The 16418-nt window shown below is 40.0% G+C and overlaps 1 protein-coding gene and 1 pseudogene across 1 annotated transcript in view; both read right to left on the bottom strand.

The window, feature by feature from the left end:
* LCT (lactase) overlaps positions 1-8287 on the bottom strand; it is a 46787-nt gene extending 38500 nt beyond the window's left edge. Inside the window, exon 1 of the mRNA XM_008516927.2 lies at positions 7523-8287. Within this exon, the coding sequence (XP_008515149.2) occupies positions 7523-8162 (640 nt within the window). The 5' untranslated portion in view covers positions 8163-8287. The remainder of the gene's footprint in view (positions 1-7522) is intronic.
* Positions 8288-11273: 2986 nt separating this feature from the next.
* Positions 11274-14477, bottom strand: LOC139076778 (protein CDV3 homolog pseudogene; annotated as a pseudogene).
* Positions 14478-16418: the final 1941 nt, after the last annotated feature.

A 16418-nucleotide genomic window follows, 5' to 3' on the forward strand; every position in this document is an offset into this window, starting at 1 on the left:
TTTGTATGTATATATCACATTTTGTTTATCCATCCATCCATCTATGGGCATTTGGGTTATTTCCACTTTTTGGCTATTGTGAAAAATGCCGGTATGAAAATGGGTGTATGAGTATCTGTTCAAGTCCCTGCTTTCGATTATTTTGGGTATATACCCACAAGTGCTAGATCATATGGTAATTCTATGTTTAGTTTCTTGAGGAAATGTCAAATGGTTTTCCATAATGGCTACATCATTTTACACTCCTGTCAGCAATGCACAAGGATCACAATTTCTTTATATCTTCACCAACACTTGTGATTTCCTGCTTTTTCTAAATTGTAGCCATCCTAATGGGTATGAAGTGGTATCTCATTGTGGTTTTGATTTGCATTCCCTAATGACTGTTGATTTAGAGCATATTTTCATGTAATTATTGGCCATCTGCATACCTTCTTTGGAAAAATGTCAAGTCCTTTGCCCATTTTTTAATGAGGTTGTTTGTTTTTTTGTTATTGAGGAAGGAGTTCTTTATATAGTCTGGACATTAATCCCTTATCAAATATATGATTTGCAAATGTTCTCTCCCATTCTGTAGGTCTCTTTTCCCCTCTATTGATAGTGTCCTTTGATGTACAAAGTTTTTAATTTTGACGAAGTCTAATTTATCTATTTTATCTTTTGTCGTCTGTACTGTTAGTGTCATAGCTAAAAAATTATTGCCAAATCCAGTGTCACAAAGTTTTTTCCCCTATGTTTTCTTCTAAAAGTTTTAGTTTTAGCTCTTATGTTCAGGTCTTTGATCCATTTAATTTTTGTATATGGTGTAAGGTAATGGGGTCCAACTCCATTCTTTTGCATGTGGATATTCAGTTTTCCCAGCATCATTTGTCAGAAAGACTGTCTTTTCCCCCATTGATTGTTCTTGGCACTGTTGTCAAAAATCATTTGACTATATAGGTGAGGATTTATTTCTGGGCTTTCTGCTCTGTTTCACTGGTCTCTATGTCTGTCATTATGCTAGTACCACATTGTTTTGATTGCTGTAGCTTTGTAGTTAGTTTTGAAATCAGGAAGTGTGCGTCCTCTAACTTTGTTCTTCTTTTTCAAGATTGTTTTGGCTGTTTGGGGTCCCTTGAGATTCCATATGTATTTAAGGTTGGATTTCTCTATTTTTGTATAAATTGTCATTGGGATTTTGATAGGGATATCATTGAATCTATAGATTGCCTTAGGGTGTATTGAAATCTCAACAACAAGTCTTCCAATCCATGAACAAGATATGTCTTTCCATTTATTTTTGTTTAATTTGTTTCAGCAATGTTTTAAAGTTTTCAGTGCACAAGTCTTTTGCCTCCTTGGTTAAGTTTAGAAACAAACTTTTAAAAGTTATTTATTAGAGGGAGCATAACTCCCCACTCCTTAAGTGTGAGCTGTGTGTGGTGACTTCCTTCCAAAGAGTACAGTATGGGAAGGAGGAAAAAAGAGTAACTTTACCAGGGAGATATCTGACAAACACTACGTCAGCCAGATGATCAAGGTTAACATCAACAGTATAAATCATGTTGATAGTATGTAACTTTGATATGATATGATGAAAGTGGTACTTTATTCTGTAATCAGGTAAATGAGATCATAAAGAAATATTTTTAAATCCATTCGACTGGCAAAAATTTATAGTTCTGGCAATTACAAGCGTTGGAGAGGATCAACAAGAACTCTTACACATTGCTAATGGGATTGTAAATTAGTACAACCACAGGTGAAAACCATTTTACATTACTTCTCAGAGCTAAATATTTGTATCCCCCACAATTAGCTATCACCTGTGTATAGACACAAGCGAAACTGTTGCATGTGCACAGAAAGAAATGTGTACAAGAATGTTCATAGCAGCTATGTTCATAACAGCAAAACTTGAAAACAATTCAAAGGTCCATAAGCAGGAGAATGAATTAATAAAATGTGGTTTAGTCACACAGTGCAATATTATATAGCAGTGAAAAAGAATATACTATAGATATATTCAATAACATGGATAAGTCTTGGAAACAATTTTGTCTGAAAAAAAGAAAGTCTTATAGGACCACAAAAAGCATAAGACAGTACTCTTCTATGGTGCTCAAAAGCAAACTAAGCAAAATTGAATACTATATTGTTTAAGAACATACGCACTTGGGATAGGAATCATATTTTTAAAAAGTAATGGAAATTACAGTGAGATACAATCAGAATGGCTAACATAGAAAAGGTGACCACGCCAAATGTTGGCGAGGATGTGGGGCCACTGAAACCCTCATACTCTGCTAGTGGGAGTGTAAAATGGAACAGCTGCTTTGGAAAACGGGCAGTTTCTTAAAAAGGCAAATACAGCTCTAGTCTATGACCCAGGAATTCCACTCCTAGGTATTTATCCAAGAGAAATGAAACCTATCCACACAAAAACTTGTACAAGACTGTTCATGGCAGCCTTATTCATAATGGATAAACTAGAAATAGCCCAAATGCCCCTCAACTGTTTTGGGGTGAATGCTACTTAAAAGAAAAAGGGAGCAAATTACTAATACAACAACAAAATGAATGAATCTCACAAACATTATGCTGAATGAGAGAAGACAGACTCAAAAAATGACATACTGTATGATTCCATTCATATCTTTGCTGATAGAAATCAGATCAGCCGTTGCTCCTGGGGGTAAAGATTGATTAAGAAAGGGTACAGTTGATCAGGAAGGAAATTTTCTGAGGTTTTGGTTAATATCTTATATCTTAATAAGGGTATGAGTTACATGGGTGTATGTCTTTGTCAAAACTACTCACATTGTAAAATTAAGATCTACGCATTTCACTATATGTAACTCATACCCTGATAAAAATTCTTTTTTTTCTTTTTTAAGATTAGCAGCTGAGCCTAACATCTGTCGCCAATCTTCTTTTTTTCGTTTCGTTTTGTTTTTCTTCTTCTCTCCAAAGTCCCCCCAGTACATAGTTGTATATTCTAGTTATAGGTCCTTCTGGCTCTGCTATGTGGGACGCCACCTCAGCGTGGCTTGATGAGCAGTGCTAGGTCCGTGCCCAGGATCTGAAGCAGTTAAAAACCCTGGGCCACCAAAGCCGAGTGCGAGAACTTAACCACTTGGCCATGGGGCTGGCCCCTAAAAATGCCTATGAAAAAAATCAGAACTGCATTTCATATTGCTTATTTTCTAACTGGCAGTAAATGGGAACTTAGTTCTTTAACATATTTTTAAAAAAGCATAGTGAATATGCTTTATTTGCTAAAATGCCACCTCTTATATAATTAAAAACAATATTATTTCAAATGTTTGGCTTTGACCTTTAAGTCATGGTGGACACCAAATGAGAAGAAAAAGCCATGCAATGATAAACAGAATATTTAACATAGTGGTGGCCTGGGGTGGTGCAGGGGAGAAGAATGGGAGGTGGGATAGGAAGGAATATATAGGTAGATGTAAGCTGTAGTTTCTTTTGTTTTATTTAATTAATTAATTAATTTATTTATTTGAGGAAGATTAGCCCTGAGCTAACATCTGCTGCCAATCCTCCTCTTTTTGCTGAGGAAGACTGGCCCTGAGCTAACATCCATGCCCACTTCCTCTACTTTATACGTGGGACACCTGCCACAGCATGGCTTGACAAGCAGTGCCATGTCCTCACCCGGGATCTGAACCAGCGAACCCCAGGCCGCTGAATCAGAACGTGCGCACTCAATCGCTGCGCCACCAGGCAGGCCCCTGTTTTGTTCTAAGGATTGGCACCTGGACTAACAACTGTTGCCAATCTTTTTTTTTTCTGCTTTATCTCCCCAACTCACCCCTGTACACAGTTGTACATCCTAGTTGCAGGTCCTTCTAGCTGTGGGATGTGGGACGCCGCCTCAACGTGGCCTGATGAGTGGTGCCATATCCGCGCCCAGGATCCAAACCCTGGGCCACCGCAGCGAAGCGCCCGAACTTAACCACTCGGCCACGGAGCCGGCCCGGCCCCTGTTTTGTTTTATAAACCGTCAACCCTCTCATATTTTTTCTTACATTTTTTATTGAGATATAATTCATATACCATAAAATTCATCCCTTTAAAATTTACAGTTTAGTGGTTTGGTTTTTTTTTTAAAGATTGGCACCTGAGCTAATACCTGCTGCCAATCTTTATTTATTTATTTTTCTTCTCCTCCCCAAAGTCCCCCCAGTACACAGTTGTATATTCTAGTTGTAGGTCCCTCTGGTTGTGCTATGTGGGATGCTTCCTCAGCATGGCTGACAAGCGGTGCCATGTCCACGCCCAGGATCTGAACCAGGGAAACCCTGGGTCGCCCTAGTGGAGCACACGAACTTAACCACTCGGCCACGGGGCCGGCCCCCAGTTTAGTGTTTTTTAGTATATTCACAAAACTGTGCAACTATCTTCACTATCTAATTCCAGAACATTTTAATCACCCAAAAAGAAATTCTGTACCCATTAGCCATCACTCCTCATTTCTCTCTTCTAGCCCTAGACATCGCTAATTACTTTAGAAATCTCCTATTCTGTTCATTTAATATAAATAAAATCATATAATATGTGATCTTTTGTGACTGGCTGCTTTCACTTAGCATAATGTCTTCGAGATTCATCCATGTTGTGGTATTCATTCCTCTTTGTGGCTGAATCATATTGCATTGTATGTATGTACTACATTTTGTTTATCCATCAATTGATGGACATTAGGGTTGTTTCCACTTTGGGTTGTTATGAATAATGCTGCTATGCAAGTTTGTGATGAGTTTTCCTCTGGACATTCGTTTTCATTTCTCTTGGATATATACCTAGGAGAGGAATTGTTGAGTCATACGGTAAGTCTAAAGTTTAACTGTTTTAGGAAGTGCCAGACTGTTTTCCAAAGGGGCTGCACCATCGTTCGTTCCCACCAGCAGTGTATGAGGGTTCCACCTCCTCCACACCATTGCCAACGCTTGTTACGGTCCGTCTTTTTTATTACAGACATCCTAGTTGATGAGAGGTGATTTCCTCTTGTATCTTAGTTGTTGGATTGAATGGTCACTCTGTGGGTATTTATTCTATTATTTTGCTTTTAACCAACATATGTTATATAACTTTTGTGTGTATATTAAATGATATATTTTAAAAAGAACAACAAAGCTATGAGATTGGACTAAAAAAGCAGGGGAGAATGAGAGACGGACAGAAAGAAGAAAAACTGTCTTTTGGAATAGTACGGAGACTGAAAGGAGAATTTATTTTGTATCCTGTATTATATTGGCAGCAAGCTAGTGATCTTGATGAAACACAAAATGAAGGACAGGAGGAATGAGCAGATGAAGAAATGAAGGAAAACATGAGTTTAAAAAAGAAACGTCTTTAGTAACCTGGTGAAGATTGAAAATGAAATATGCAAAACATTTTAATAAACATGTATGTATACTTTTATAATTTAAATAATTCTGTGGAATCTACCCTCAAAATAAGACAGATTTTCCTTTATTTGAGATGATCCAAGTTCAGTCTTGCTTTCTTTCGAAGTTCATTTACTCAGTGCTTCTTTGGTAGAATTAACAGCCAACACATATTTATTTGCTCACTGACCCCAAGACTGGCTTTCTAAAGAATCGAGTTTCAAAACCAGCATCCTCTCATCTCCTATGGTCTACTCCTGGTTCACTAACCTGCCTGCTGGGCGTCCCCTGCTCCCACTGAAGGGGTTTCACACACTTCCCTTGGCCTGAATGCTTTTCTCTGGATCTCACGGCTTGTCCCTCCCTTCATTCCAGTCTGCTCAAATGATGGGCGAGGACAGCCTCCCTGACAGCCTTATGTGAAATGGCCCCCATCCCCACTCACACTCCTTCTCTTGCTCTGCTTTAATTAAATTAATTAATTTATTTATTTATTCTTCTCCCCAAAGCCCCCCAGTACATAGGTGTAGATTCTAGTTGTGAGTGCCTCTGGTTGTGCTATGTGGGATGCCGCCTCAGCGTGGCCTGATGAGCCGTGCCATATCCGTGCCCAGGATCTGAACTGGTGAAACCCTGGGCCGCCAAAGCAGAGCACTCGAACTTAACCACTCGGCCATGGGGCCAGCCCCTCCTGCTTTTATTTTTAACATAGAAAAAATGTTTAATCTCTCTATAATCAAACACATGCAAATGAAGCATCTAAGGAGATAATAGTTTTCAGCTGTCAAATTACCAATGACAAAAATAATTACATTATTGAAAACAGGCTGTGTGGGGTCAGAAGAACAATTTTATAACTGTTGGTATATACTATTACAACTTTTCAGGAAGATAATTTAGCAACATGCTTTAAAGTCTTAAAGAATGCACATTTTTGGACCCAGTAAGTTGAATTCTAAGAATCTATCAGAAAGAATTTATCAGAAGGTAGGCAAGGATTTATATTCATGTTCATTGCAACATAATTTGTAATAGTGAAAATTAAATAAACGTATATAAAAAAGAAAAATATTGAAAACTCTATGATCCATTCATATGATGGGAACGAATAAGTCCATTGAAAACTATGCTTTCAGTTTTTTAATAAAATGAAAATATACTCATAAAATATCTTTAAGAAGTAGAATATACAAGTATGCATATATGTATTATATGCTATCTATACAAATATACATACAATATATAATAAAAACAAGAAATCATATATAATCCAATAGTTCTCACAATTAGTGTACCTCAGATTCACTTAGGGAATTTATTTATTTTTTTAAACTTTTTTTTGTTTTTTAAACACTAACATCTGTTGCCAATCTTTTTTTTGTCCTTCTTCTCCCCAAAATCCCCTGCTTCCACCCCATACACAGTTGTGTATTCTAGTTGTGAGCGCCTCTGGTTGTGCTATGTGGGACACCGCCTCAACATGGCCTGATGAGTGGTGCCATGTCCGTGCCCAGGATCTGAACCGGTGAAACCCTGGGCCACCAAAGCGGAGCACGTGAACTTAACCACTCGGCCACGGGGCTGGCCCCTAGGTAATTTATTAAAATCACAAATGTCCTGGTCCTGCCCAAACCTACTAAATCAGAACCTCAATTAGCTGTGAAGCAGGAATATGGACAATTGCAATTACGTGCTTCTCACTATCTATCAGAATATCATTATTTTATCTTTGTAATTGTCTGTCTTCCCTGCTGGAATGTAAGCTGCAACTAGAACCGATAAGGTGCCTCGCATAAGAAAAGGGGGAGGCTGAGGGAGGACGGACAATCCTGAAGCCCTGGCAGAGTCAGGGAGGCAGGACTGGAGAAGGAAGGGGGACACAAAGATAGCCAGTGGCGGTGGGGAAGGGGTGCTTAAAAGGAAATGCTGAGCATGATGCAATATAAGCCACCCCTGCCTCTCTCCATCGGGAAATCTTCAATGCAATATTAATTTCTCACTAACGAATAGATATGATAGGATTATTGAAGGTGAGTGGGCAGGAAATGCCGAGTCCTGCTTTAAGGAGGATGGGGAAAGGTGGCTGAGGAAGGCTGCCCAGGTCAGCCGTCGGGGTCAGGTATACTCACCTTGAGAAGCGTATTTTTCGTGGTAAATCTCATAGGCTTTTCTGTGGGCGTCAGTGAGGGTCCGGAGACGCGAGGCTCTTGATTCCTGGTGGGGAAGCTCCCTGATCACCTCCTCCAAGTCGCTAAAAGTAAACCACATCTCAACAAGGTCCCCAAAGGAGTGGAAGGCAAACGTGGCATAGTCAGCGAAGAGGTCAGCGAAGACTTCACTTTTCTGGACGGTGCTGCCTGGGAGGGTCTGGTGGTGCAGGACGACCAGGGGCTGAAGCTGCGCAGCCTTGAGAGCCTCAAGGAGCTGCCGGTAGCACTGCACTGTTTTCTCGTCTGGGTTCTTGGAGCTTCCTGCTGGGAGAAGTCGTGCCCATGGCAGAAATACTTTATAATGAGTGATCTGACTGGCATAAACACTGCTAAAGTACTCTGGCAGGAAAGCGGGCAGTGGCTGGGGACAAACATAAATATTTTTATCTTCTGCTACAAAGTTAGAATCCCGGTTTCCCGGTGGACCGCTCAGGTCGTGCAGCAAGTCATTCGTTAAAGGACCGGCAGCTGAAATGAAATTTGGATCAGATTCCCAGTCTAACCCCCAGCATGAAAAACTTAGGAGGACGATAAAGACGGAGCTCCAAGCCGGGTCCATTTTCAAGGAACTGATAGGAAGTACGTGGAATCCCTCCTTTATAACTACAGCTGAGGTTGTAAAATATTAAGTGATTTTTAACACTTAATATTTAACTGGATTGTCTAAGATAATGAAAAGAGTACATGGTTCACTAATCTAACCTCGAAAAATTTAAAGCTCGTAAAAGAGAACACAGACAGCTCAAGCGGCTCACAATTCAAGCAGAAGAACCTGGAACATGCCCGAAGCGAAAGAGTTCTCCACATTTTTGTCTTACTTACAAATTATTTTAAAATTTGTTTACACAACAGAACAAGTGAGTCCCTTGACAAACATTTTTTCCTCCTTAAAAATGTGTAAGTAAATGATGAACACATTTTGTAAAAGATTCAAACGATATGGAAACATGGGAAAAACTTCCGAATTCCTCTTCCTCCTCCTCCCCTTCCTAGCGTAAGCGCTGCCAACACGGTTTCCTCCAGTTTTCTTTCTCTGTAGCTTAATGGTTATTCAGGAGTTGGAATGCCCGGGTTTAAATCTCGTCTGGTGAAAGTTACTTAATTTCTCTGTGCTTCTGTTTCCTCATCTGTAGAATGGGGATGGTAGGTTGTGAGTATTAAATGAAGTCATTCTTTAGCACGTTTAGAACAAGGCAACTCAATGATAGCTATTATTACACATATACAAATGCAAACACATGTAAGCATATAACATTTAAAATATATAATATAATCTAACATATATGGGATTATGCTTTATGTATTGTTTCTCAGCCTTCTTTTTTCACTTGATAGTTCTTGCAGCTCTGTCTATATCACAATATATAGACCCACCTCTTTTTAACGAATGCATAGCATTCCACAGTAAGGATGTACCATAATTTAACCTCTTGCATATTGAACAGTGGTTGGTTCTTAATTTTAATGTGTTACAAATGAATATCTGTATCTGTACATCTTTGTCCACATGTGTGATGACCGTTTCTTTAAACTAAGATTCTTAGAAATTAAGTTGCTGACTCAATGGCAGATCCATTTAGAATTCTGACTGAGATCCAAATAGACTTCCAAAACAGGCTTCTTCAAATCTAAATCCTACCTACAGTTAGAAGCATGCCTAAATTTCTCTGCTTTGCTCACAGCTGTCATAAAACATTTTTGACACTTTGAAGAATGAAAATATTATCTCCTTGTTGATTTCTCATTTTTCTGCTTAGAAGGATAGCTCTTCATGTTAACGGGCTACTTGTTTTCCTTCTGAGATTTATGATCATATCCTTTGTACATTTTTATTATTTTAACTTATTACCGACATGAAAACTCTTAATCGAGTTTGGATATCACGTATTAAAACATGATAGAAAGAAAATTTTCCCCCAGTCTTTTAATTTGGTTTATGGAGTCTTTCAAGGTACAGTATGTGGTACCATGGTTTTAAAATCTAATGTCAAACTTATTATTTCCTTATTTTTGTTTCTAACTTTTAGATCCTTAGCCCACCTTGAATTTTCACTTTGTGTATGTTGCGTGGCAGGGCTTATCAATTTCTAAGATGTTGTTGAATAGGCCGTTTTCCCCCACTATTTGAAATGCCGCCTTATCAGAAACGAAATATCTACATAGATGTAGACGTTTCTGGACTTTCTACTGCTTAACTATCTATTCCTGTGCAATACCACATAGGCAGTACTTTCCACTTTATGACAGGACGTGGCCTCTCCTATCATTCTTTTTCCTGGAATTTTCTTGGAGATATAAATATATATTCTAAATAGAAATAGGTTTATTTCACTTAGTGGCACTTTCAAGATGGCCCTGACAGCTTCATATCAATATACCATTTTCAGTTTCCTGTGTTTATAATCATTGTGATTTCTTTAAAATTATATATTTTAATTATACCAGTATTAAATAATGCATTCTCATACATATTTTTTAAAATTCAGATAAAATAATAGTTCCATTTGCCTTGTACCTAATTCCAGCTACTTCCTAAGAACTATCCACCATTATTAGTTTATTTTTCTATATATTTATTACATATATATGTACATGAAGAACATATAGTTTTGTGTAACTAGTTTATAAAATAAATGGTAGTACAATGTGAATATTGGTCTACAACTGGTATTTTCACCTTATACTACACCTTGGAGATCTTTCCACATTGTGTAAATATTAATATATCTTATTCTTTTCAAGAGCTGCATTTTATGACCTTACATGATCCTTCTTTTGTTGATCAGGTTTTAGGTTGTTTTTCACTTTCAGTGTCCCAGACGTCACAATGAATGTCATTGTATATGTGTTTTTCTATACACTTGTAGATTTTTTTTAGGGAAGATATTGAAGAGTACAATTCCTGGGTGATAAGGTAGTCATATTTTAACTTCTAATGGTACTGAAAAATTTTTCCCTAAAAGGACTGTCCCAATTTACAGTCCTACCAGTAGCGTACGACAATATCAAACTTCCCTCAAACCCACCAATGCATAATTGTATCAAACTTTAAAGTGTTTTTAGAATTTTCTACGATTTTTAAATTGATTTGTATATGCTCTGTATCTATTTTGGGAAAATAATCTTTTTCCCATTATAAATTGAAAAGATATATATATATTTAAATTCAATATATATATATACTGGAAATATATTCTTCTCATGTGTAGCTTATCTTTTCTGGATATTAATCCCTTCTCTGTTGTGTAGCTTGACAATACATTTTCTCAATTTGTAGCGTTGCTTTCTAATTTTTAAAGTTTTAAATTTTATAAATTCAATAAATTAAATTTATTAATTTTTTCTTTACGATTTCTGTGTTTACATATTGTTTTAAAAAGCCCCTTCAATCCCAAAGTTATAAAGCATAGCTTCTTTTTTAAATTAATTTTTAAAAATTGAGATATAATCGACATATAACATTATATTACTTTCAAGTGTACATCATAATGATTTGATGTTTCTATATATTGTGAAAAGATCACCACACAAGTCTAGTTAACATCCATCACCACACGTAATTACAAATTTTTTTTTCTTGTGGTGAGAACTTTTAAGATATACTCTCTTAGTAACTTTCAAATATCCAATATATTATTAACTGCAGTCACCGTGCTGTACATTACATCTCCATGACTTATTTATTTATAACTGGAATTTGTACTTTTGACCACCTTCATCCACTTCACCAATGCCTCACCCCTGCCTCTGACAACCACCAGTCTGCTCTCTGTACCTGGGTTTGTTTTTTCTGTTCCCACATATAAGTGAGATCATACAGTACTTGTCTTTCTCTCTCTGACTTATTTCACTTAGCTTAATGCCCTCAAGGTCCATCTACGTTGTTGCAAATGGCAAGATTTCTTTCTTTTTTATGGGTGAATCATATTCCATTGTATATGTATCACCTTTTCTTTATCCATTCATCCATTGATGGAAGCTTAGGTTGTTTCCATGTCTTGGCTCTTGTAAATAATGCTGCAATGAACATGGGGGTGCAGATATCTTTCTGAGTTAGTGTTTTCATTTTCTTCAGATAAATAACCCAAAGTGGAATTGCTAGATGATATGGCAGTCCTTTTTTCTTCTTTCCATATATTTATTTTTTATTGAATTCGTTAATGTTACAGAGTTCTTGCACTGCCAAACCATGCCTGAGAATTCAAAGAAAGAAATGGTACAATGGACAGCCTCATCCACCCATCATACAGTATATTAAAACTTGATTCATGTGCATTTTGATAATTTCACAATCTTTTAAAAAGTTATAACGAGTTAGAATTTTAAATCTCCTGAAGGTCTTCAGATTTCTGGAACAGTATACCGTTAAATACCAGTTCCACATATTGAACTCAGTTCATTCTTCAATAACACAACCCCCAACAAAATTTCGCTAGAAAAAAATACATACTTTTCTGGGGAAACACATGGCTCAAGGTCCAAGAGATTGTTTAAGCTTTTGGTTCCCAAATGAAGTCTTCACTTTAACCAAGAATCGCTCACTTCTCACTTACTCAGCCAACCACTCCTTGGCTGGTGCAGCTGCTCACCCATGTCGGAGGGCAGCCGTCTTCCTGTCCCCTCAGAGAACACCACCATGACTGCCCAGCTATGGGTGGCAGGTCCCGCCAGGAGATACTATGACCCTCCGAGGAGGCCTAGTCCCGCATGGACACTTTCATCAAGACTGAACTCCTACAGGGAAATGCTCCCCCAGCAGGAGAGTTTTACTCACCCATTCGCTTCACTCTCGCCAGTAGCAAGTCTGCAACTCTGGCATTTGGCAAAGGGATTTATCACAGAGAAACCCCGACTCTGCACCAAGTGGTCACACAGCACTGTGAAATATTTCTATCGAACCAAAGACACAAAACTAGGAAATGACCAGACTGTCTCGTTAGATGGAAAGACCTTTCAGGAATCCTGGGTAGCTTCCTGCAGTCCCTTTCAGGGGCTAAAAACTACTGGATAGTTTAAGCTGTAATTATGAAAAACAGAAGTGCTACCTCACCTGTCTTTTGTCCCTGACTCTCCAAATGAACAACGTAAAGACACACCAGAAGGCTGATAACAGAGCTAAGGTGGGACAATCACTGCACGTACGGAATGTTCAACACCTGAAAAATCTGGGCACAAGTATCTGGAATTCTTGGCAAAGATCAGACAAGATCCATGACACTTAAGTGGGGTTTAGGTTGAGATTCTGCTTGCGTTGCTCTGAATTTTTAAGGACAGGGCAGTGAATCCCTCGGCCAGAGCAAAGCCACGCTCGTTCCACGGCAGTCCACTCTACCATTTTGACCTGATCACAAAGGCTTTGGCAGCACCTGAAGTAGAGCCCGCTGCATCCACCGCCCTTTATACCAAAGGCTATTTGGTTCCACTCTAGGGGGCAAATTCACAAGACATTTCACAATTCTAATGCATATTTCAGGTTACTTACCTAACCAAGCAATATGCTCTGTCAAAGGACTCATTCCAAGTCAAAGCAAAAACAAGGCCTTAATGTGGAACACAGAAAAAGCACTACCCAAATAAAAAATTACTAAAAGAAACAAGATTCTGCCCTTTCCCACTTGGTCGACCCAAGTTTTTGGTTGCATTTAATTTGTGGTTACCTCAGAATACAACTCAAAGTTTAAATTATAAATTACAACCCTATACAGAGTATCTGAACACCTTGGTTCTTTTGCAAGCCGTACGTTCCGGAAGTCTAATACAGCCAGAGCCCACGACAGAACGCTCCTGGAGGGTGGGGCACAGGTTAATTAAGGTCACTTAAATCTTCCTCTTTTACAGCAGATCAGAAACCCAATGGCTGACTTTCTGCAGGATTTCTGATAGGAATCCAGTAGAGCTGGTTTCAAGTTTCACATCGACACTTAATAGCTGTAACCTTCGCATCCAGAAGTTGTGATCCACACAAAGTCCACGAGTGCCAGCAAACCTAGGGAGTCAGCCCTTACCAAGGCTCTGTATCCGAACACACAAAGATTTTGTAATGACCAGTGGCTGCAGTTTTTGTTTTGTATTTGCAGAGTAATTATGAAAGAACACTGTTGAATCTAGTTCACACATTTCTGTAGCGAGGAAAATCCCCCTAAATCCGATACACATAGAGAGCAGTAAGCTTCCAGCACAATAGCGCCAGTCACTTACAGTGAGTGGTCTGCCTCAGGTGTAGAGCCAGCAGAGATGGGCTGAGGACGGCTGTTCCTGGTGGTTAGCCGTGGTCCGGTTATCTTAGCAGGGTTAGCACAGGCCATTCCTTAACTGGACTGTGCGCGGCTGCTTCTCTGACCTTCCAGCACAGCACATCGGTTGTCTAGCTGCAGTTTAAGGGCCTGGCTTTTTGAAAGCTCATCCCTATGTCTCATTCCGTGTCTGACTACTTTCAGAGCTCTTCTCCATCTCTTTATCCTTCCGGCTCCCCACATGCTTGGCAGTGGGTTGCAGGGATGGGAACTGTGTGTCGCTGTCTATTTCTGGTGGTCCTTGTGTTTTTTCCCTTGTTGTGGTTAATCTCGCCCCGGGAGGCCTATACAGATCACTAGTCATTGCCGGATTGGGGGTTTCTGTAACAGTTCCTGGAGCAAGAGGTGCTTGCCCCGGAGCTGTTTTATTGCAGGGACCTGAAGATTTTTCTACACCACCACCTCCACCTCCTTCCCACTTATCACCCGGGCCTTCTCTCTTTTCATTATCCTTTTCTTCCTTTTCACATATTGGCATTGCCTGAACTCTCAGGCAGCTGTAATCAACTTCTTTTTGCTCAAATTCTTTCCACTCATCTTCCTCCTTCGTCACGGCCTTGGTGGCGGCCCCGGAGCCCACAGCCCCCGCCGCCCGCCGCGCCCGCGGCTCCGCTGCTCCCCCGGCGCCGCCCGGCTGCTCCGCTCCTTCTTTTTGTCCCTTTTGGCGAAGAAGTTGTCCAGGCTCCGCTCCTCCGTCTCGGCCGCGGCCGCGGCCTCCTCGGGCCGCCTGGGTGGGGCGGGCGGCGGGCACGGCCCGCGGGGCTCGGAGCTCGGGGTGGAGGCGGGCGGGCGGCGGTGAGGTTTGCGAGGGGCTCGCGCGCTGCGGCCGCCGCCTCCCCCGCGGGGCAGGATCCCGCCCGCCCTGCAGCCAGAGGGGCAGAGGATCGCGCGAGCCAGAGGCTCCGGCGACAGTGCTCGGCTAGCGGGGGCGCGTGCAGGAGGGAGCCTGGTAGTTCTAGTTTTAGTTTTTTGAGGAACCTCCATACTGGCTGCACCAATTTACATTTTCACCGATAGTGCACAAAGGTTCCCTTTGCTCCATATTCTTGCCAACACTTATTTCTTGTCATTTTAATGATAGCCTTTTAGTGTGGTTTGATTTGCATTTCCCCTAAGATTAGTGATGTTGAGCACCTTTTTAAGTACCTGTTGGGTTTCTGTACGTCTTCTTTGGAAAAATGTCTACTCAGATCCTCTGCCAGTTTTTTAATCGGAATTTTTAATTGAGGTGTATGAGTTCTTTATATACTTTGGATGTTAACCCCTTATCAAATATACGGTTTGCAAATATATTCTCCCTTCAGTAGTTTGCCTTTTCGTTTTCTTATTTTCCTTTCTGTGCAAAAGCTTTTTAGTTTGACGTGGTCTCATTTATTTTTGCTTTTTTTTTTTTTTTAAGATTTTATTTTTCCTTTTTCTCCCAAAGCTCCCCCGTACATAGTTGTGTATTTTTAGTTGTGGGTCCTTCTAGTTGTGGCATGTGGGTTGCCGCCTCAGTATGGCTTGACCAGCAGTGCCATGTCTGTAGCCAGGATTCGAACCGGGGAAACCCTGGGTGGCCAAAACAGAGTACGGGAACTTAACCACTTGGCCAGGGGCAGCCCCTATTTTTTCTTTTTTTTTTTTTTTGAGGAAGATCAGCTGTCAGCTAACATCTGCTGCCAATCCTCCTCTTTTCGCTGAGGAAGACTGGCCCTGAGCCTACATCGGTGCCCATCTTCCCCTACTTTATATGTGGGACGCCTACCACAGCATGGCGTGCCAAGCGGTGCCGTGTATGCACCAGGGATCCAAACTGGCGAACCCCTGGCCGCCGAAGCAGAACATGTGCACTTAACCGCTGCACCACCGGTCCAGCCCCTTTGCTTTTTTTGCCTTTGTGTTTGGTGTCAAATCCAAAAAATCATCACCAAGACTGATGTCACAGAGCTTACTGCTCATGTTTTCTTCTAGGTTTATGGTTTCAGGTCTTGTGTTCAAGTCTTTAACCATCTTGAGTTAATTTTTGGGTATGGTTTAAGATAGTGGTTTAGTTTCATTCTTTTGCATGTGGCTGTCCAGTTTTCCCAGCACCATTTATTGGAGCAATTGTCCTTTCCCTACTGTATATTTTTGGCTCCTTTGTTGTAAATTTATGCCCATATATGCCTGGGCTTATTTCTGGGCTCTCTATTCTGTTCCATTGATCTGTGTGTCTGTTTTTATGCCAATACTGTACTGTTTTGAATACTACAGCTTTGCAATATAGTTTGAAATCAGAGAGTGTGATTCCTCCAGCTTTGTTCTTTTTTCTCAAGACTGCTTTGGCTATTCAGTGTCTTTGTTGTTCCACACAAATTTTAGGATTGTTCTCTTTCTGTGAAAAATGCCATTGAAATTCTGATAGGGATTGCATTGAATTTGTAGATTGCTTTGGGTATTATGGACATTTCAACATATTAATTCTTCCAATTCATGAGCATGGAATATCTTTCCATTTATTTATGTCTTCCTTAATTTATTTCATCAGTGTCTTATAGTTT

This window comes from Equus przewalskii, chromosome 17 (assembly GCF_037783145.1).
Source record: "Equus przewalskii isolate Varuska chromosome 17, EquPr2, whole genome shotgun sequence".
NCBI classification, from domain to species: domain Eukaryota; kingdom Metazoa; phylum Chordata; class Mammalia; order Perissodactyla; family Equidae; genus Equus; species Equus przewalskii.